Source organism: Balaenoptera acutorostrata, chromosome 5 (genome assembly GCF_949987535.1).
Source record: "Balaenoptera acutorostrata chromosome 5, mBalAcu1.1, whole genome shotgun sequence".
Classification (NCBI taxonomy): domain Eukaryota; kingdom Metazoa; phylum Chordata; class Mammalia; order Artiodactyla; family Balaenopteridae; genus Balaenoptera; species Balaenoptera acutorostrata.
In genome coordinates, this window is record NC_080068.1 from 39518191 (window position 1) to 39542301 (window position 24111).

The 24111-nt window shown below is 40.0% G+C and overlaps 1 protein-coding gene across 1 annotated transcript in view; it reads right to left on the reverse strand.

The window, feature by feature from the left end:
* The window catches only part of KLHL2 (kelch like family member 2), a 126297-nt gene extending 108161 nt beyond the window's left edge, over positions 1-18136 (reverse strand). Inside the window, exons 1-2 of the mRNA XM_057547291.1 lie at positions 17897-18136; positions 6183-6308 (exon numbers count right to left, since the gene is read on the reverse strand). Coding sequence (XP_057403274.1) covers positions 6183-6308; positions 17897-17922 — 152 coding nt within the window. The 5' untranslated portion in view covers positions 17923-18136. The remainder of the gene's footprint in view (positions 1-6182; positions 6309-17896) is intronic.
* Between the last annotated feature and the right edge of the window lie 5975 nt (positions 18137-24111).

Here is a 24111-nt window from a genome sequence, read left to right on the forward strand (position 1 = left end):
TCATTTTTTAAAACACTAGCAGTCGGTGACTTCATTAAAACAATCCTTGTTGTGGATGTGGCAGCCAAGACTCAGCTATTCAAAGGTTATTCTTCGTTCTGAAAATCAACATCAACTATTAGCCTGGTTACATGCTAGCTACTGAAATGGTGCAACACAAAGATCAAAAACATACTGTTCCACAGCCATACAGTTCACCCCCAAAATGGTACAAACAGCTGAATGACGGCTACAGCTAAGTAATCCCAGGATGAGACAAGGTGCACCACATGCAGGGAAGCAGGAAAAAACCTCACAGGCTAAAAGAACGTCAGAGCAGCAATGAACCTTAGACTGCATTCCATCCACTCCCCTCATTTTATAGTTAAGGCTCAAAAAAGTAAAACAACTGGCCCAAGGCCAAAGAGTTTGTCCAAAAACTCGGGTCATTCACCTCAGGAAGGAGAGCCAGGTGTGGCCCTCCCTGTAGTTTAGTGACTAAGACCTTCGTCAACAGGGGCCCACTCACACATCAGTGGAAGGTCTGGCTACCAGCCCCATGGGAGTGGGGGGAAAAGTAACATGAATAGGCCTATTAAAAGTCAGTCTTTCGAGATTTTTCAAAGAAAAAGAAAATGTCTCAAAATAACCAGACTATTTTTCTTACTTTTCCTTCAGTGTCACTTAATAACCACTGCATTTTACATTCTAATAACTACTTTTGCAACGAGATTAACTGAAACAGCATGGGCAGACCTGCTGGATTATCCCACCTATATTTTCTCCCAAAAACTAAATGAAAACCTACTTACTGAAACTGATGTCAGAGCAGCACTAGGAAACAAATCTAATATCCATTATTTAGTTTAATTTTCTCTTATCGCTCTCTCTCCAATCCACTCTCCACCCAGCAGCCAGTGTGTTCTTTTCAAAATACAAATCTGATCTGATCATGTCACATCCCTGCTTAAAACTCTCCAATGGCTTCTCCCACGGCAACTCCTGATAAAGACCAAAATGTAGAAGGCTCTAAGAATGTTGGCCCTCACCTACTCACTCAGCCTCCTCTCTTGCCATGACCCCCCAGCCATCTGCACTCCAGCTACTCCTCAGCTCCTCCTCCAGGAGGCTAGCTCACTCCCACCACAAGACTTGGACACTGCCATTCTCTATGCCTGACTTCATTTCCTTACTTATTTTTTCCTTTTGATCTCAGCACAATTATTCTTATCTTCTCAGGGAAGCTTTCCCTGACCACTGTTATCTAACTTCATAGCCCTCCCTGTAGCAGTTACTGCCATTAAAATGTACAGTAAATTATTTGTGTGATTCTTTGATTAATGCCTGCTTCCTGCAGTCAATCACAAGCCCCATGAGGGTAGCAGCCATGTCTGTTTTGGCTTACCATTGTATCTCCAGCACCCAGCAGATGAATATTTACCAAGTCTTTAATTAAAGAAGAAACAAACAAATGATGGAACAAAAAAAAAGGATGGGCTTTCAGGAAGATATAGCATAGAGAGATTAAAGGAAAGTTTAAGTCACTCCCTTCTTAGCCCAAGCTTTTAAATATATGTACTTTCACAAAGGGAATGATGGGAAAATATATGTCTTTCACAAAATGCTAAGAAAATAAAACCAAGCCTGCTAATACATACATTAGTCTTTTAATTAAAAAAAAGCTACTCGTTTTTCAATCAACCTTTAAAGTCACTCTTTCATTGCAGTGACTCTTAACATATTTGAGAATTCCTTAGCAATGGGCAGGTCACTACTCTCCCAAATTACTAACACTACCACCACCACCACCAAAGAGAGATTTACATTTTTCTCTGTCTAAAAGTTTTCTTATATTTCATGCAAATGGAAATGACAAGAAAGCAGGAGTAGAAATACTTATATCAGACAAAGCAGACTTTAAAACAAAGTCTATAACAAAAGACAAAGAAGGACATTATATAATAATAAAGAGATCAATACAAGAAGAGGATGTAACACTCATTAACATATATGCACCTAATACAGGAGCACCTAAATGTATAAAGCAAATATTAACAGACATAAAGAGAGATGTTGACAATAATACAATAATAGGAGGGGACTTTAACACCCCACTGACATCAATGGACAGATCATCCAGACAAAATATCAATAAGGAAACAGTTGTCTTAAATACCATGTTGGACCAGTTGGACTTAGAAGATATCTACAAGACATTCCATCCAAAACAGCAGAATGTACTTTCTTTTCAAGTGCACATGGAATGTTCTCCAGGATAGATCACATGCTAAGCCACAAGACAAGTCTCAACAAATGTGAGAGGACACAAATTATATCAAGCATTTTTTCCAACCACAACAGTATGAAACAAGAAATCAAATACAAAAAGAAAAATGGGAAAAGCACAAACACATGGAGACTAAACATGCTACTAAAAAACCCAATGGGTCAATAAAGAAATCAAAGAGGAAATAAGAAAATACCTCAAGACAAATGAAAATGGAAACACAACTTTCCAAAATCTATGGAATGCAGCAAAAGCAGTTTTAAGAGGGAAGTTTATAGTGATACAGGCCTTCCTCAAGAAAAAAGAAAAATCTCAAACAACCTAATCTACATCTAAAGGAATTAAAAAACAGAACTAACAAAGCCCAAAGTCATCAGAAGGGAGGAAATAATAAAGATCAAAGAGGAAATAGGTAAAACAGAGACTAAACAAACAAAAAAAAGCGAACAAAAAACAATGAAACCAAGAGCTTTGTTAAAAGATAAACAAAATTGATAAAACTTTCAGCCACACTCACCAGCAAGAAGAGAGGACCCAAATAAAATAAAAACTGAAAGAGGAGAAATAACAACCCATACCACAGAGATACAAAAAAACCATAAGAGAATACTACAGTTATATGCTAACAAATTAGACAACCTAGTAGAAACGGACAAATTTCCAGAAACATACAAACAGCCAAGACTGAATCAAGAAGAATCAGACAATTTGAACAGACCAATCACTAGTAATGAAATTGAATCTGTAATAAAAAAAAAAACTCACAGCAAACAAAAGTCCAGGACAGGATGGCTTCACAGGGGAATTCTACCAAACATATAAAGGAGAGCTAATACCTATCTTTCTCAAACTATTCCAAAAAATTGAAGAGGACTGAACACTCCCAAATTCATTCTACAAAGCCACCATTAATTACCCTGATACCAAAACCAGAAAAAGATATTACAAAAAAAGAAAATTACAGGCCAATATATCTGATGAATACAGATGCAAAAATCATCAACAAAATATTACCAAGCCGAATTCAACAATATATAAATAGGATCATATACCACGATCAAGTGGAATTTATTTCAGGGATGCAAGGATGGTCCAACACCCATAAATCAATCAATGTGATATACCACATTAACAAAAGGAAGGATAAAAATCACATGATCACCTCAATAGATGCAAAAAAAGTATTCAACAAAATTCAACATCCATTCATGATAAAAACTCTCACCAAAGTGGGTACAGAGGAAACATATCTCAACATAATTAAGGCCATTTATGATAAATCGTTAGCCAACATAATACTCAACGATTAAACTGAAAGCTTTTCTTCTAAAATCAGGAACAAGACAAGGATGCTCACTCTTGCCACTTCTATTTAACATAGTATGGGAAGTCCTAGCCACAGCAATCAGAAAAGAAAGAAATAAAAGGAATCTAAATTGGAAGGGAAGAAGTAAAACTGTTACAACTTGCAGATAACATGATACTATATATAGAAAACCCTAACAGTCTCCACCAATAAAATATTAAACTAACAAGTGAATTTAGTAAATTTGCAGGAGACAAAATTAATACATGGAAGTCTGTTGCTTTTCTATATACTAATAATGAACTATCAGAGAAAGTAAGAAAACAATCCCATTCAAAATCGCACCAAAAAAAATAAAATACCTAAGAATAAACTTAACCAAGGAGGTGAAAGACCTACATTCTGAAAATATAAAATATTGACAAAGGAAAAGAAGATGATACAAAGAAATGAAAAGATATCCCATGTACATAGATTAGAAGAATTAATATTGCTAAAATGTCCACACTACCCAAAGCAATCTATAAATTTAATGCAATCCGTAGCAAAATACCCATGACATTTTTCACAGAACTAGAACAAATAATCCTAAAATTCATATGGAACCACACAAGACCCTGCACAGCCAAAGCAGTCTTGAGAAAAAAAGAACAAAGCTGGAGGTATCACACTCCCTGACTAAAAAGTACCATAATCAAGGCAGCATGGTATTGGCACAAAAACAGAAACATAGATCAGTGGAACAGAATAAAGAATTGCCCATCTATGGTCAATTAATGTACAACAAAGGAGGCAGGAATATACAATGGAGAAAAGACAGTCTCTTCAACAAGTGGTGCTGGGAAAACTGAACAGCTACATGTAAAGAATGAAAGTAGAACATTTTCTCAAACCATATACAAAAATAAACTCAAAATGGATTAAAGACCTAAATAGAGACCCGAAACCATAAAGCACCTAGAAAAAAACATAGGCAGAACACTCTTTGATACAAATCGTAGCAATATTTTTTTTTGGTCTGTCTCCTAAGGCAAAACAAACACAAGCAAAAATAAACAAATGGGATCTAATTATACTTAAAAGCTTTTGCACAGCAAAGGAAATCATTGACAAAATGATAAGACAACCTACTAAAGGGAGAAAATATTTGCAAATGATATGTCTGATAAGCTGTTAATATCCAAAATACACAAACAGTTCATACAATTCAATATCAAAAACACAATCTGATTAAAAAATGGGCAGAAGACCTGAAGAGACATTTTCCAAAGAAGACATACAAATGGCCAGACACGTGAAAAGATGCTCAACATCTGTAATTTTCATAGAAAAGCAAATCAAAACCACAATGAGATATCACCTCACACCTGTCAGAATGGCTATCATCAAAAAATCTACAAATAACAAATGTTGACAAAGATGTGGAGAAAAGGAAACACTCTTACACTGTTGGTGGGAATATAACTTGGTACAGCCACTATAGAAAACACTATGGAGGTTTCTCAAAAAACTGAAAATAGAACTACCAGCAACTCTAATCCTGGGTATAGATCTGAAGAAAATGAAAACACTAATTCGAAAATATACACACATCTGAATGTACAGAGCAGCATTATTTACAATAGCCAAGATGTAGAAGCAACCTAAGTGTCCATCAACAGTTGAATGAATAAAGAAGATGTGGTATATATACACAATGGAATACTACTCAGCCATAAAAAAGAATGAGATTCTGCCATTGGCAACAACATGGATGGACCTAGAGGGTATTATGCTAAATGAAATAAGTCAGAGAAAGAAAAATATTCTATGTTATAACTCATATGTGGAATCTAAAAAAGAAAACAAACTAGTGAATATAGCAAAACAGAAACAGACTCACAGGTGGTTACCAGTGGGGAGAAGAAGGGGAGAGGCAGGATGGGGGTAGTGGATTTGACTGAGAGGTACAAACTACTATGTATAAAATGGATAGGCCACAAGGATATATACGCATTATTTTGTGGTGACTTTAAATGGAGTATAATCTATAAAAATGTTGAGTCTCTATGTTGTACACCTGAAACTAACATGATGTTATAAATTAACTATTCAATAAAAAAAATTTTAATAAAAGTTTTCATATGCTTTGCAATGATAAGTTAGAAACCCTAGACCAGCCAGTCCAATAGAAATATAATGCAAGTCAGAATTTTCTAGTAATCCCATTTAAAAATAAAAACAAGTGAAATTAATTTAATAGAATTAAGTAAAATTCTATTTAACCCAAAATAGCCAATATTAGAATAATAAATATCATTTCAAAATGTATTATTTTTAAAACTTATTAATAAACATTTTTTTTGGTAGTTAGTCTTGAAAATCCATTATGTATTTTCCACTTACAGAGCACCTCAATTCAGACTAGCCACATGTGGCTAGTGGCTACCATATTGGACAGAGCAGCCTTATACCATTCACACTTCTGATAAATTTTTTGCTCTCTTCCTTCCTTTAAAAAACTTGCAGAAAAAGCTTTAAATGTTCTCTGTATCAAACAAAGCAAAAATGAGGGGTGGGGAATATATTCACTTTATAGTGAAAAATAAAGGTATGTTAACGTAATAATACCTTCTTAATTCATTCATGACTTTAAAAGCTTTCTTCATATGCCAAGGATTCACTGTCACCGGGCAGTGTTTTTCGGTATTATCATCTTTTGAATCGAGAGGCTTCTGATGACCCTGCTTTGTGCATCTGTACATAAAAGAAAATAACAAAACACAGAAAAAGATCTTATTAAAGATAGTTTAGTTCAGACTTATCAGGCTACAAGAGATACAATGAATGCCCTTCTCCCCCACTCACTTAGAGGAAGTCTCACAGCATTTTTCAACCCAAGACTAAAACACAATTCAGAACACTTTCTGATGGTCACTGTGGTTTTAACAAAAAAGTAGATAATTACCTCCCTGGTTTCAAAGCTCTCTCAAAGATGGGCATAGAAAATTCAGTAAACATGGTTTAGCAGATACCTTCAGAAGAAATGCTGAGAAATGATTTTCTCTGTTGGAAATTAACCTGCTTTTACATTCTGCAGTGGGCCTATTTACAAACCAAGACAGGAACTGGGTCGTATTTTACACACACTTCAGAAGCTTAGAATCTGATTTGAATTTTGTTCTCCACCTGCAAGGTTATTTACCCCATATACTTTGGACCTACTTTAACTGTTTACTGAGTATTAACTTTAAGGCAGACACTGTACTAAATTTTCTTTCATTGTTTGTTTAATCCTCACAACAACTCCGTGAGCTAATTACTATTATTATCCCCATATAACAGATAAAGAGATTGAGGCAGAAAACAATTTGGGTAAATGGTAGAGCTGATAAGAGTACAGCTAGTCTGACCCTCAAGGCCGTTCTTTTCACTAATGTTCAATACCATTTCCTACATTAAGCAATGGATAGTTAATTTCATATTTAAATTTGTAATTTTTAAGAGTACAAAGCTATGTTAGTATTGCTGTGTAAATTATTCTTTCGAAATCTGGGAGCGAAAAAATTAACAAATGAAATCAGGGTGCCATTGTGGGGAGGGTTAACTGCATATGGATGGACAAAAGGAACTTTTTGAGGAGATGGTTGCACAACTCTAGAAATTTACTACGATCACAATTATAATGGATGAATTTTATGGTATGTAAATTATACCTTAATAAAGCTATTAAAGTTTAATAAATTAGGATACCAAATTAAGCCTAAAAAAATCATACTTGTATATACATCACACAAAGAACAAAAGGCAAACATCATTATTTACTGCACCATTTCTTTTCACGCCTCTTCCTTTCCTGACCCATTTCTGAAAAGATAATTCATTCTTCAAATATTATTTTATTAATTCAGCAAATAATTTTTGAGTGCCAACTATGTACCAAGCACTATTTTAGGCACAAGGAATATATATCAATAAACAAAATAAAAATCCCTGTCCTCAGGGAGCTTGGAGTCGGGGGGCGGGCGGGGGCGGGGGGCATCGACAATACACACAACAGACCAGTAGAGTAAGTGGCACGTTAGAAATTAAGAACTACGGAAAAAAGAAAGAGGGCCGGGTAAAGAGAGTCAGGAGTATGGGGGTGATGGTGATGGAGTGATGGAACTTGCAATATTAAACAGGGTGATCAGGGCAGGCCAAATTGAGAACTGAGATTGGAATGAGGACCAGGAGGTGGGAGAAGGCCCAGACAGAAGGAATAACTAGAGAGCAAAGGCCAGTATGCACCTCGTGTGTTCCAGGACATGAGAGCAGGGCTGGAGAGGGGAGTACAGATCATGTAGGACACTAGCTTTTACCCTGAGTGAGCTAATTACTATTATTATCCCCATATAACAGATAAAGAGCTTGAGGCAGAAAACAATTTGGGTACACTAGCTTTTACCCTGAGTGAAATGGCAAGGTACTGCAGAACAGTGACACAACCCAACTTATGTTTTCGAAGGATCATTTTGGCTGCTGGTTGAGAATAGTCTCTATAGGTCAAAGATGAAAAGAGGGAAGCTACTGAGAAGGGTAATGCAGGAGGAGATGACAGTGGCTCAGAACAGCGTAGCAGCAGTGGAGGCAGGAGCAGTGATGAGAAGTGTCTGAGTTCTGGATATATTTTAAAGGAGTGCTAATAAGATCTGTTGACAGAAGGCATGTGCCATGGCACTGACAGTGCCATGTCAGTGAAGTCCGAGTAACTCCAAGTTTTTTGGCCTGAGCAGCTAGAAGCATTGACTTTCCATTAATTGAATGGAGGAGGCTGTAGACAGAACCAGTCTGGAAGTTGGAAGATCAAGGGCTCAGTTTTTACACATGTTGGTTTTAAGATATCAGACTTCCAAGTGAAGATGTTCTCAAATTGGCAGATGATTACAGGAGTCTAGAGTTTGAGAGAAAAAAATCTAGCTGGAGACAGAAATGTGGTACATGAAGCCATGAAACTCGGGTACTTGAACATTAAGATAACCCAGCATTAACCACAGAAGTTATCCTTGCTCGTTCCCCCTCCCCCAGAATCAACACTTATTGAGGGATACCTGATCCTTTGAGGGCTCACCCACTAGAAGTGGACATCAGAGCTGCTACCCCACCAACTGAGTTTCTAAGGGGACCTTACAAACGAATTAGTGCCATTGCTGCCTCCAGTGGGTGAGTCCACAGCTGGAGTGGGAGAATGGGATGGTGCACTCTACTCCTTGTGGCCGCGTGCGCACGCGCACACTCACACTCACTGAGGGATGAGTTACACCCGGCCTAAGAAAAAGAGCTAGAAGCCAAGAAAGAAAGAACATGCAGATCTGGCAGAGGGAAGTGGGGACACACTTTTTAGTATAAGATGTATTCTCATAATGCCATTTCCACCACCTTTTCATTAAGAAAACAGTAGGAAAGGGGAAATTATGTAGATATATGCAACCTACACAAACTTTCTGACCACGTAACACCGAATATCCACATATGTAGCAAGTTAATGATATTTATATCTGCTTCAAATTTAATTACTTAAGTTTACAACAGAGGGAAAATATAATATCGAGGACTGGCAAAACTATCATAGAAGGCCTTTCAATGCTCAGAATGGAAACAAAAGCAACTCTGCCCTACAAAGAATATCATTAAGAGTCAAGAGTTTATATTTGCTTAAGAAATTGGGAATTAAAACTTCCTGCATTAAAGAATTAACTTTAAGACAGATACCATACAACAACCAATGTTTATACTGCTGCTTTCTTTCTTAAATCTAAATATTTTTAGCTCCCACTTCTCTAATACTCCAGAAACTCTGCAAAGAAAAGATTCCAATCGAAGGCTTAAAGGAATAAATAAGAAATAACACTGCATTCTTTTAAGTGTTCTCTGTACTGAGAGCCCCTTACAAATGCAGCACCCTGCCACAGGTCTACATTTTCAACACTAAAGTCCTTCCCACAATTTTCTAATTCCTCTATGGTTTTGTGTCAGATGGTCTCTCGTTCAGAAGCAGAACTGAGTAACAGAAAATGATACATCATGTCTAAAATTACAGATGTGGAAGATGAACATCCACTAGAAAGCAACCAAGTGGGAGGGAAAGGTTTACCTTTTAAGTTACACCATAAGTACAGTTACACCTCCCTGCTTCCCTTGTGAAGCGAAGGGCTAGTCTTTTCCAGAAAAGCTCCTCAATATGAGAACCGTCTTCTTTAAACTATCTGGAGGAGATACTTTTTCAAGGTTCTTTCACTTGTTAAGTCTTTCCCCCAACTCTACATCCCATAACCAGTGTTAAAACTACCCAACAGCCTGTTGTTACAACACATATTCTATAATAATTGAGGGTTCAAGGGTTTGGATCCCAGAACACTGCTAATAGATAATCCGAAAGCCTTCCTTCCACGACTGACTCTTCTACAAATTCCCAGCTGTAGGCAAGGTTGGCTTCTCAGACCGGGTAACTTTCTAACTCTGCCTAAGAACACACTACTGCCAATAACTGAATTCTCAAGAGAGGAGGCAAAGACTCTAATAAGGGCTGTCTCCTTCCAACAGTCAAGATTCCATAACCAACCAAAGGTTTAAACCTCCTACAAAAATTCTGAGAACATCTTAGAAATAACATACATTTTCTTTAGATGAATATTATTTGTTCTGGAATAGTGATTTCCGATGGAGGGGACAGAAGGACCACATGACCCAAGCAATTTTTCTAAGCTACCCATAACCATCCCTCTTCATGTGAAGATTCAGGCAAGCCCTTTTTACAGGTCTAGGCATACCAGAATGACAGCATCTCCAGGAGTAGGGGGGAAATACAGCTATGTATGATTTTTTTAAAAAGAGGGTGATGTAATATGCCCCACCACCCACTTACCTCCCACCACAGGACAATCATCTCAGATCGAGAACGAACACTTTAGGAAATAGAGGTTGTTTATGTTTTCAAGGTTTTCTGGTGGAAATAATGCTGTAAGTCATGTGAATGATGCAGCTGAAAAATTTAACAGGGGACCAGACATTTTCACATTCAGGACAAATACTCAGCCCCTGGGTGGCCACCATCTCTACTCTCCCCTTTGCCTGTTCACCTCAAAAGCTGCAAGACTCCCCTGCTTGCAATGAATCACCCACCATTACTTATAAATTTCTGCCAAGTTCACGTCAGCAGCTGATGTTTTCAAAGTCACCATCCATGCTATACTGCTATGAAGTTCTCCATTACTTTATATCTCTTCTATATTCTCTGCTGTCTTCCAAGCTAAACTTGCATTTGGAAGCTGATTACCATAAGAACGCTGCTCCAATAACAAGTCCAGGATATAAGAAGTAGAGATTCAACCATAACTCATACTTTAGTACTTGTTATGCCACTCTACAGTTTCCTAACAAAATACACTCACATCCTTCACCTCACCCAAATAACCACCGTATTACTTAGAGGTTGTAAAAGTGGGAGGCTTTCTCCACTGGAAACATTTTTGGTTTGTGGCAGAGTTGTGCTTTCAGTTTTTGCAATTAGCTACAGGCAAAAAGACCTGCTCTGCAAATTTTTTCAAGTGCTTGGAATTTACACTTTTATTAGGTACAGACCCAGCAGACTAACTGTAATCAATGAACATATGGTCATATTACCAAATAATGTTAATGTCTGCCCTACAGACATGTAAGAACTTGAATTAGACCTTCAGTACACAGACCCTTAGAACTGAGTATGAAGCATCTTGTGAGAAAAAACCTCCTATCCAGTCACAGAACACCATACAGACTACATCATAACAATGCCACTGAATATATTAGTATAGTACATGTATTGCTAAAAGTTATGTTTCCAATTTCCCAGAGCTGGAAAGGAAAAGTCTAGAAAAGCTGGCCATGCCCAATTTTACTAAAACGGCTTAGCACTTAAAGCGGAATGCTGATCTTTCCGAAGGATGGAGGGGGGGCCTCCGCCCTGTCCTCCCCCAGGACCAGGACGTGGCCTTCGAGAGAAACACCGGCAGGAGGAGGTAGCTGGGACTCTGAGGTGCAGAGGTGAGGAAGCTCTCTGATCCTAGAACAACAGAGCTGTAAAATCCTCTGCTTCAGTTCAACCCCGCTCCCTCTCACCTACGTGACAAACAGAGGACAACGTGGCACTTTTTGTCCCTGATAGTGACTACTACCAGGAAAGCGACTAGGGTAAAAGCATGTCTTATGCAAGATCAGTCTTATTTTAAAGCATATGTTATAAACAATTAACACAGCATTCTCAGAGTGGGATATCTGTGAGATGCTAAAATAGGGAGGAGAAGGTTGATGATCCATTTCAAACATTTCCATGTCTTTTATCACTCTCATTTCTGACCTTTCTTTTGCCACTTTTCCTATTACCATCACTTGGCTGGTAAGGGGGCAGCACTATGACTTGGCATATTCAGTTGACTGGGCTACATTTTCCAGCATTTAATGAAAAGGCACTGGAAGAGGAGCAAAATCAGCCGGAAGACATGAACTGCAGTCCTAGCCTGCAGATACTAACCAAGTGACCTTGGATTAGTCCCTTAGCCTCTCTGGGCTTCAGACTGTGTACTTATAAAATAAGGTTTTTGTTATTCCACAGATCTGTCTAATAGTAAATGTAATATGAAAGTCAAAGATAGTGACACCTCACCTACTTGCCTCAGGAGCTGTATAAGCACTAAACACTATGTGAATGTAAACACAGAGTTAAGAAGAAAAATGTTGGGGTTAGGAGCTAAACTGAACATGGAGATACATTTTTATGGATTTTCTTGGCCTTCTTCATTTTTAATTGCAACACTAAATTAAAAGTTATTGGCAATACTCCAGACCACCACCACTGTTAATAAACCAAGTAGGTAAGCACTGCCTAGCCCACTGCTGCCCTATACTAAGCAGGGTGAGCGATTAGGATGCTGAACACAGAAACCTTCTCCAGTTACCAGCCAAGTGAGGAGGCACTTCGGAAACCACCAGGGAATGGCAAGAAGTCCGTACACAAGTGCAAGATTATGTGCTACCAATTATAAATAGTATAGGAATTGCAAAGAGGAGCTAGAATGAGTTGATGTATACAAGGAAGACTTTGTGAAAGGGGATGGGGCTCCAACTGGGCCTTGGAGGGATTCTAAGTTGTTTTAACTGAGGACAGGATAGGAAAAGGCTGGAGACTCCTGGCTTGTTTTGAGGTATAGTTTACCTTGGGAGGTTAAGGCACATAATGATTTTGAACATACAAGATAAGGCCAAAATGATGGAGGGCTGAGACTTCCTGGCTGATATCTGGTTTTGTTAAGTGTTTGACTTGACTCGATGTTGGGGCGGGGGGGGCGGTGGTGTCAAAACAATAGGTGGACTGAAAGGTGATGAGAGAATACCTAAGAGTTCAACAGGAGAAATAATCCAGGTATCAAGGGATGAAACCTTGAGTATCATCAGAGTATCAGCAATCAGAATGGACACTTGAAACCAACACTGTACAGTTCCTGGGAGCTGATAAAATGTGGAGGATGACGAAAGAAAGAGAAATCAAAGACCATTCCAAGGCTTTTGTGTATCCAGGACCAGAAGAATGATTATTCCACTGAGTAAGTGGAGATGCTATAAAGGGAAGTCAGTTTGAGAACAAAGATTATGAAAACTCAGTTTTAGACATGTTGAATCTGATGTATGCGCTAAGGGTAGGTGCTCCAAAAGAAGCTCAAAATTCAAAACTGAGGCACAGATAGAGCCCAGGCTTAAGATACAGATGGAGCCACAACTTAGTGATTAATAGTCGACTGAAAAGAAGAACTGGCCAAGGCCTGCATCTGGGAGAAACAGCTACTGCCAACGAACAGAAGCCATGTAAGCCAAAAAAGCGATCAACAGAGAGAGGTTAGAGTCCCAGTTTCTCCTCTACTTGATAAGCTTGGAAATGTAACTTAACCTCTGAAAACTAATAATAATAAGAGACCTACACTTAATAAGGTAGGTTGTTGACAAGATTAAATGAGATAAAGTAATAAAATAAATAAAGTAAATCACCTTTAACAACCTAAAAACTAGAGCAGGAAACCAAGAAAAAGTAGTGTCATGGCAAGCAAGGGCCTGTGTTTCAAGGCAGGATTAGTGAAAAGAACTGGTCAAAAAATACTTTAGCAAATGCCCATAGCCTGAAATTCGAGACAGAAAAGCACACAACACAAAGTACACAGACCCACCCACTACAGTAACTGTATCATGTATTTGTTTACTGTCAGTTTCAACCATGAGGAAAAGGACTTTGTTTTGGTTTCTGAGATATTCCCAAAGCCTGGTCACCGAAGGCACCCAATAAATATGAATAAAAAACCTGAACTCCCTCATTATAAACAGTAAATACATCTGGAATTTGGTAGAATTCTATAGAAGAGCATCTGAAAGGCAATTTCCATTCTCTGTATCACCTTGAAAGAACTTTCCGCCTGATCTTAAGAATTTCACTTGCTTTCATAAACACTCTTTGTGCAGTTCCGTAGCAACCACAGCTGAGTAGATGTACAATCACCTTCACAAAAGCACACTTACTAATATTTATTGATGCCTACTATGTGCATAAGAAAATGTAAATTAGAAACAAAAGGTTTAGGACTATTTGGTGGGAGGGGGAGGAGTGATTTCCCAGAATCAGAGACTACTACATAAATGCTACCTATTTTCAGAATCCACTTCTCAAGTTCCCAAATGCACCTCAAAATTTTCCTTATATATGACACTTCAGCACATGTTGATGCACACGTCTTCTTTCAACATCACCTTGTGGGCCATTATCGTTCCTGAATATTTTAAACGTCTTTGTCTATCGTTAAGGAGATTCACCTATGATCTGAGAGATGCCCAATTTACACTTAGGACTAAACAAAAAACAATACATTCCAAAGGGTTATAAAAGGCAAACAAATGACTACTGGGATAACCCATGCCAAGGTTCCAAATTCATAGTAATTAAATCTTAAAATTAGAATGAACATTAAAGGTCATCTGGTCCAATGGATCACAAACATCAGGTTTCAATGAACTTTTTATTGATCTGTGACAAAATGAGGACAATGTAGTAAGTTTTCATAAAATTAAATGTATTCAATTTAAGAACTATCCTTTGGCCTGAGATTATGTACTTCGCTGTATTTGGGGAGGGGCACTAAAATGTCCTTTCTTTTACAAAAAGATGATGATAGTTGATAATTTTATCTTTTTTTTTTTTTTAACTTGGCAAAACAAAAAACTTAGCAATTCTATGTTGGACTTCAGTTTTTTTTAAATTTTACAGTCAGTGAAATCCAAAAACATGAGAATCTCTGCTCCAATCCAACTAATTTTCTGCTGCCTAAATCCCTTAGAACACAGTCAACAAGATGTTTGTCTGCCTATGCTGAACATCTCTAACGCTCAAGAGCTTCCAGTGATGTGGAATCCACTGAAAAAAGACATGGCTGTATATCTGAGGCATGTTTGGAAAAGCAAAAAAGCAAGGCCTGCAGGGAGAAAGCCAACTTGTGAAAGAGGGCCAGTAGGAAAATGAAGGCCAAGAAAACTTTCCAGTGAGGTCAAAGGGATGCACTCTGTCCTATACTCACAGTCTTCCTTCAACTTAGTAACTATGAAAATCCTTTACAAAAATAACTATAAAAGCTAGAATGTATAAAACATTCCTGAAGTCAGGGCTGATCAGTTTACAATTCCTTTCACACATCTCAGTTTATTGCCTGAGACAACTCCTTTGCTAACCTACATATAATTTTAGTTGAACACTTTTCAGGTTCAATCAAGCAAATAAATGTCCCATGGTCTTAATATCACCCAGACCCGAAAACGCAGGAGAATCTAAAAGCCACATACACTCAAGGATGCAAAAATTAATAGAGATATAAAGCCCATGACAATCAACATGAGAATCAAAAAGGATGAGAAGAACGTGAAGGCAAGGAGTAGAAAGAGCAGAAGAAATTTTAAAAACCTAATCTCAACAAGCCCATCGGAAGGAACTAGGGAGCCTGGACGTAGTCACCTCCATCCCTCCAAGACAATGTCTAACAGGCTGAAAGGGAGCAAGGTGGGATTTGAAAATGATGCAAAACTGGCTGTTAAAAGAGAAGGGCAAGCAGAAGTATCACACTCAGTGCCAGGGAGAGACCAGCATGCAAACATTTGCAGAAGGAATGAATTAATAAACAGACATTTATGCAAAGAGGATCTGAGTCCCTGCTTCCAACCATATCATCCAAGGCACTTTAAGTCCACCTCAAACAATTTTCTTTGCCTTTAAGCTCAAGCTAAAAATCTAACCTTATGAAAAGCTGAGCCCGCCCAATAACTTGCAGGGGTCTCTGACCTAGCTAAGCTTTAGCACAGTGAGGCCTGACAAAGCTCCTTCCCCAAGAACTGCCATTTCTCAAATCCAGCACCCATGATTCAGTGTGGAAGGAAAAACCAAAATTATTGGGAGTAGAGGCAAATAGGCCAAGGGGTGGGAAGAAAAACTATTCTGATGCACAGAAAGGTAAAACAAACACTATAGTTCTGGAATTAGGGCTACTCCTAGATAGACCAAATGAAAACAAAACCTATTTGTATTTACCATTAAATGAACAGAAACAAAAGTCTCACCAACTTCAGCCACCCATGGCTGAACAGAGTTTTTTGGGTTTTGGTTTTCTTTAACTATTCTTTCATCCCTTTTGGCATTCAGGCTTTCCATTACATCTCAGCCTCTCATTGTTCCAGCACTACTGATGAAGTCTCAATAGCAAAGAACTGTGCTGAACGCCAAAATTCTGATTAGTTGATGTCTTAGATTTAGTTTATCGATATTTGCATGCACACATTTATTTCATTTTAATTATCTCTATTTAAATGATTTTTAATCTCTCTCCTCCCTCCCTCCAGAGCCTACTTTTCCACACCCTTTTCTCACCTGCATTCTAAGGTCCCCCTTTTCTTTCCTTTAGTGCCCTCTGCTCCAGAAGCGAAACAGGGACTGCAGGGAACTGATATAAAGGGGGCGGGTTTACGACAAATATCATCCTATGTGGGATATCCTCTATACTATGTGTTGTCTATAGACAAGTAGCATTTCCTGCCTTGCGTGCCTCTGAGCCTGGGCAGAACTCATGTGCTGATGCTGTGCTCACACATGATGTTAACAATCCACCATCATGTTTCCTAGAGGTTCAGGAGCCTTCCCGAACCTGTTGAAGAACATGACCAGATGACAAAGTCTTCAAAGCGACAGCCATCACCAAGCAACTGAGCTCTTATTCCTACCAGCCCAGGAGGGTCAATTCAAGAGTCGTAGGTACTCCTTAGATTTCCATGACCTGTTCCACTCAAGCTAAAATTTCTGTAAGGCACTTTTAAAAAGTGCCAGAATCCTATTAGCGCTCCTAAAAAGATTCAACATCAAAAAAATTTTCAGCCCAAGCCAAATATTTATATTTTGGCTGGTATTCTGCCAAATAGCCACAAGAGGCTGGTGTGATACAACTGCCCTGGAGTGAAGCTGGCCAAATCTAAGTGAAAAACAATAAAGCTCCAAGAATGAGCTGTCATGAAAAGGTACACGGTTCTTAGAATGAGATTTTTCTGGCGGTTTGAAAAGTCAGATTCAAAGGGCTCTTGTTACTTCATAAAGGTTAAACTAAGGAAAGCAAATCAAAATTGAAATGTTCAAAATTCCTGGGGATTTATAGTCCACTTTTAACAAAAATGCTAAAAAAAAAAAAAACTTGTATTGAATAATGCAATATTTTCAATGTCTCCCACATAATTGTTCAGCTTATTTCTGGAAGCAATTTTGTCGCAGGTGGTCTTGACTGTACTTGGGTACCAAGGAAAAAGACACCTGTGCCTGACAGGTCGTACACTAACTAATTCGCCCAGGGTGCCAAAGAAACAGAAGATGCTGTGATTTCTGGATACGATTTTCTGCAGTGCCAGGTAAAAGAGGTCACATGCCCTGTACAGCCGCGGCTCGGCTCGTTCCGAGTGATGTGCAAGCTCCTCAGACAGAATTTTGCTAGGAATTCGGAGAAGCAAGCAAGCTGAGTGGAATTCCTCTCGGCACCGGCGTCTGTACTTTGCAGCTTCCTTTTCCGACGGCCTCGCGCGCATCCTGTGTCTCCATCCCGCGGATGCTCGGCCCTCCCGAGACTCCCGCTCACCGGCGGAGGACCCTCCCCACACACCGCGCGGTGACGCCCCGCCCGCCAGCCAGGCTGCGTTCCGCCCGCCGCCCGGCCCGCCGCCGGCCCTGCCCGGCCGCAGCGGCCCCGCCCGCCGCCCGTCAGCTCACTCACGCGGGAGGCCGCGGCGGCGTCTCCATGGCGGCTCCTCTCAGGCTTCAGCTTGCGGGCGCCCGCCGCCGCCAGCACCATTCCAGCTGCGGACGCCTGCCCCGCCCGCCCGCCGCGCCGCGTCCCATCCGCCCGGGCGTCCGCCCGCCGCCCCGCACCCGCGCCGCACCCGCACCCGCCCCCGAGGTGGCCCAGCTCCGCCAGCCCCGCTCGGCGGGCTCGCTTAGCCTGCCGGCGCTCCTGGGGGCGGGGCTGTAGGCGGGCACTTCCGGGTGTGACGGGCCCTCGAGACCCCGCCCCGCACCGCCCCTTCCTGCAACCGCGAAGTACGGGGTGTGTCCGCCGGCCCAGACGCTGGAGCTGGAGACGTAAGGGTGCGGTCTCACCGGAAAGCGCGGTGTCCCTCCGCTCCGTGTTCCCTGACTGTCCCGCTCCACAGGCGCGCTCGCTCTGTCCTTTCCCAGCCTGCACCCAGGGAGGCGGGAGGGGTGGGCGTAGCCGATCCTTCCTCTACGGATAGTGAAACTGAGGCAAGAAGAAATGACTCGCCTGTCGAGGATCCCAAGCAGGAACTGGAGCCTCCCTGCTCAGGCTGTGATCCGCTTGTTGCACCTGCTGGGCGAGGTCTCGGCGCTGGGGTGGGATGCAGAGCAAAACCAGGTCTCCGTGTCTGCGCACCTGTCCATCTGGACGTGACAAGGGAAACAGAAACGACGATGCCTGCCGTGAAAATACCAAATAATCAAGGCGAGGAGACAGGATGCTAAATGGTAGTCAAGGAAGGCCTCTCAAAACATGTCATTTAAAAGCGATGGAAGAAAGCGAATCTTGAGTAAATCAGAGTTCTCAGGGCAGAGGGAAGAGCAGTGCAGAGACTCCTGGCCATCGAAGAGCGGGAAGAGTACAGTGTGGCTGATGGTTCCCCAAGTATGCCGCTGGGCAGCGGTAGCATCTGGGAACTTGTTAGAAATGCAAATTCTCGAGGCCCACTTCAGATCTCAATCAGAAGTTCTGGGGGTGAGGCCCAGCAGCCTGTGCTGTGACAAGCCCTCCAGAGGTTCCTGGTGCCCACTAAGGTTTAAGAACCTCTGCGGTAACTGAAGCAGAGTCAGGACAGGAGACAGTTGGAGGAATTGGTGTCAGGGGAATAGTGACAGATCACACAGGCGTGGTAGGCCATCAAAAAGGTTTTGGCTTTTACTGAGAAGAAGAACAATGAAAAGTTGTGAGCAACGTGATCTGATCATTAAAAGGATGACTTTGCTGGGATTTGTTTTAAAATCCTCAAAAAAAGGGAGGGTAGGGAATAGAAGAAAGAAGATGGGCAAAATGTTAATTTTTGATGCTGAGTGATGAGTGCATGGGGGTAGTCATTTATGTGTATTTATGTGTATGTTTTAAAAGGTTCATAATAAAAACTGATTTTTATGTTGCTATATGAGCCATAGATGTAGGGAAGCAAGAAAGCAAACAAGGAGTTACCTGGCTGCGATGATCAGAGTGATGGAGAGAAGATATAGCAGACGAGAGTTGCTGATAGATTAGATATAAGAGAAAGACTAGAGTGAAAGATGATCTCAAGGGTTTTGTTCTGGGCTCTTGGGAGAGTGGAGTTGACATTTAATGAGATTGAGGAAATAGAGAAGAAACAGATTTGGTGGGGCAAGGAGCGTATTTGTCAGTTCTGATTTAGACATGGTTACGTCTGAGGTGTCTGTTAAACATCCATGTGAAGATAGGTGTAGACAATTAGGTATCTGGGGTGGACATAAATGTGTGGGTGGGCAGCATACAGGTGGTATTTAAGGACTAGTTGAGATCAACTAGATAATGTAACTAGAGTAAAGAAGAGACCAAGAAGTGAGCCCTGAGGCACTCCAACACTAAAACAATAAGATAAGGAGGATTCAGCAAAGGAGACAGAAAAGGGAGCAGTAGGGAAGTAGGAGAAATGTCTTGGTAGCCTACTGACGTGATCCAGGAAAAGGCTGTATCTAGTAAGCCTTAGCATGAACTCACCCTTCCATAACCTCCTGGCATTATTGACCCACCATGAGGAGCGCATACATGATTGAGTTATTTCTCAACTGTTAGTGGTGATTTTGTTCAGATCCATAATAAAACTTCCTACTTTATAAGGTCATTGTAAGAATTAAATAATCTATTTAAAACATATAGCGGACTTCCCTGGCAGTGCAGTGGTTAAGAATCTGCCTGCCGATGCAGGGGGACATGGGTTCGATCCCTGGTCTAGGAAGATCCCACATGCCACAGAGCAGCTAAACCCATGCACCACAACTACTGAGCCCACACGCCACAACTACTGAAGCCCACACGCCCTAGAGCTCATGCTCCACAACAAGAGAAGCCACCACAATGAGAAGCCCGTGCACCACAACGAAGAGTAGTCCCCACCCCCCGCTCGCCTCAACTAGAAAAAGCCCACGGGCAGCAACAAAGACCCAATGCAGCCAAAAATAAATAAAATTTAAAAAATAAAAAATAAAAAAAGTAAAGCATATAGCACTAAGTGTATAAGGGAAACACTTAATAAATGTTCATTGCTTTCGTTATTTCTGCATATTTCCATGACCATCAGTTATACTTGACTCAGCTAGGAATTGAGGTTAAGTGCTAAACCCAAGAGATACACACTAACTTAGGTTTGATCAATCCTTTGGCCTGACCTCCTTCTTCTGCATGCAAGCAGAGTGAGCAGGACTGTTCGATCAGCCATTTCAGGAGATCTTTCAGGACAAAACAAAACAAAAACATAAAATTCTTCTAATGTTTTTGTGTCTTCCCACCCCAAATAGTGTTATAGGTGCAAGTGAATACTGAAAAGTGAGGCTATGTCAGTCTGACAAATAGGCACACAACTCCAAACCATAGCCCCTTTCACATCCTCCCCTGGATTAGTTTTGTCTGGTACAATTCTCTGCTCTTAAGGGATCCAGTTCAGCTAGCATGCTAAATGTCTACTCAAACTTTTTCTTTTTCACACACATCCCTAAATTTGTAGGCCTGGGAAAGGGTACTTTTTTTTTTTTTTTTTTTTTTTTAAGGGTACTTTTTTACCCTCAACCTTGCTAGGAGTTAAATATCAGCCCCACAAGCTCTGGTATCCTAGTGTGGTGGCCACCAGGTAGATTTGAAGACATTCGTGTTCCTAATTCAATTCTCTGCCCTGACCCCACTCCATGCAGAGAAGAGGAAGAACTAGGTCCACAGCTCAACATCTCATCTGTGAATCTTTAAGCAATTTGAAAATGTTAATTTACACTGAACCTTTGTTGTTTTCTGAAAAGACAGTGATGGGACCTTTAGCTTTCAGACATAGGCAGACCTGCTTAAGAGCAGTAGCAATTTATGAGGCCAGAGTTTCCATTTTCATCTTTGTGTGGGCCAAGTAACTTCACAAAACTGGCCCTTGGCCAGATATAGCCTCAACAGTTAACCCTGTCTCACCAAACACAAGAAAAATAAACAAAAAACCTTGATAGGATGAACACAAATCCATCTGTGGGGAAAAAAACGTTTCATATGTCTTCTTTTGTATGTCAGTTTCACCATATTCTGAATTAAAAGATTAGGAGTAGCTACCCAAGGCCACCAAGGACTTCCTGTCTCCATTTCCATTGGCCTAAGAACTAACTAGCCATGCTGAGGTGTTTGACCTCTCCGTGTTCAGGTTATTAGCTCCGACCACCTACCAATCCTTCTTTAGATGAGCTCTTCACTCCCCCAAAGAGGGATGAGATATTACAGAAGTCCATTCATTTGTTATACTGTTGAAATAGAACAATTCCTTGGCTGTATTAGTAACCATAACCTAAAGCTAAGGTAAGGAGCTGGAATATATCACTGGTGAAGAAGATGCAACCATGCAGAGGAACAAGTCTGTGACAGTAGCTGGTAGCAAAAATTACTTAGATTGAGTCAAAATCAGATGGTGCAGTAGAACTAATGACATGACATGACAAGCACAAACATATCACATGGCAAGAATCTGGGACCTGAGAATTGCTCCTGTAAAGAGAAGACAATTTCACCAAAGAATATATAAAATGGTAAGAGTCTGTTTTGTGATTCCATCCAGTGTAAAGGTAGCAAGGATGAAAAGCATCACTCATTCAAAATGGGATATTAGGGAATTTCCTGGGTGTCCATTGATTAGGACCAGCTTCAATCCCTGGTCAGGGAACTAAGATCCCTCAAGCTGCGTGGCAAAGAAGAAAAAAAAAATCATATTAAAGAAGGTGGAGACCTTCTAAAAAGCCTTAGTTTCTATCCTAAAGAGTTAGTCTAAAATGCATTACTTGAGTTGCTTTTCTAACTTTAAATCAGGGTTTTTGCTTTTATTCTTTTGATTTGGAAGCAGCTTAGTGTATGTAATATATTATGAAGCATTTCAAATTATTCTTGTGAGACTGCTATTTAGCAAATGGACTTGTCAATACACGAAGGTACTTATTACAGGCTTTGTGGTGTTAAATGGGGTGATGTGAGTCTTCTGCTTCAGACCAGTAGAAAATCTTTAATTGAAGGAATCCTTCATTTCTATGAGTCCAGTTTACTCTACAAAAGTTGCTTCCTTGTTTCTGTAACCTTTAAGATACAAACCTTACATCCAGCACAACACAGCTGCCCATTTTCCTGTATCGGAGATTCCTGGAAAGATGAAAGCAAATTGTTTAGTGCAAAGTTCAATTGGAAATCTGTTGGCAGTATCCCCAAATAGACTTCACACTAACGTATATCAGGTAAGCAGTTTCTCTGTGCTTTTTTAACAAAAGGAAATTTACTTAATCTATTTTTACTTGTATATAGTTATACTGTATCTATTTATGTAGTCTGGTGATGTAATACCTCATTATAGAATTATCTAGGACTAAACATCTATCTACACAGTCAGCAATGCCAGGAGAAGAAAAAGCAAGTAAAAGTTCTTGATAAATTATGCAAAGCATTATGAGCTTGGTGTCATTCATCTCAGGTTACGCACACACACACACACACACACACACTTCTACCCACAGTGTCTGTTTGTTCATCACCGATGACTGTTAATAGCATGGACCCTAAGCTAAATTGTGAAATAAGGGTTTTTTTGCCATTCCCCTTTCCCCCAGTGTTCACTTTTTCTTTATGGTGTTGATATATCTGTCACATCTGACCCTCACCATCCGCAGGACTCCACTGTCCTCTCTTCATCCCTAATCAAACTTAGAAATTATCTAATATCAGTTAGAAGGAGTAGTGGATTACACTATAATACAATGGGTAATACTGGTATTATTTCATGCTATTATTTTAGCCAAATAATATCTTCATACCCTATCCCCTATTCTCCTTCCTCCTAAAGTACATTCCAATGCCTTCTATATTATTTCAGTCACAACATTTTTGACAACTAAGTGTGAGGTTGAAATGTGTCTTTTTCATTAATAGAGGTATTTCTGTATAACACTGTCAAAGGAATGCTTTAATAAAGGACCAGGCTGAGAAAGATGAAAAATATTCTTCTTAAAGTCTAGACCTTTTGAGACCAAACCTCTAGGAGTTTGTATTATTTGTTCAAATTGATCACATGGTAATGTGAAAAGATAAGTCTTGAGTTTCCACATAAATCCTAAAATTTGAGCTCAGCCCAAGTCTTGGAATTATTTTTGCGAGTAAAGATACTTTGCCAAGAAATCCTTTCTCATTCCTAATCTGGTACTAAAAATCAGCTTCTGGATGCAGAGGAGCACGTTTAATGCAGGATATAAGTGGTTAGTCAATTCTTGAGGCATCCATATTTCGTTTTTCTTGTTAAGATCTTGGTAATAATCCAACCGAAGAAAAGAATTGAATCCAGGCTGCATATGTATGAGAACTATTCTTCATTGAACTAAAAATGAACCTAAGCTGCCATTTTGAAGTCCTTGTTAAAAGCCAACTAAAAGTAAATCATGAGAAAAATATTCCTGGTCATATTTTCTGAGGCAAACTGATTCAAGCCAATCTTAATTGTATTGTATTATACTTAGGTATTATATCAACCTTTTCTATGCCAGATAGGGGAAATACTGGCAGCCCTATTTCAGGTTGCAGCTACCTCTGCACCCCCAGCACTCCCTAAACTCTTTCCTGATTTATGTTTCCCCAAAGCTCTTATCACAACTTGACAAACTATGTGTTCTACTTATTTTTTCATTTATTGTCTATCTTCTACC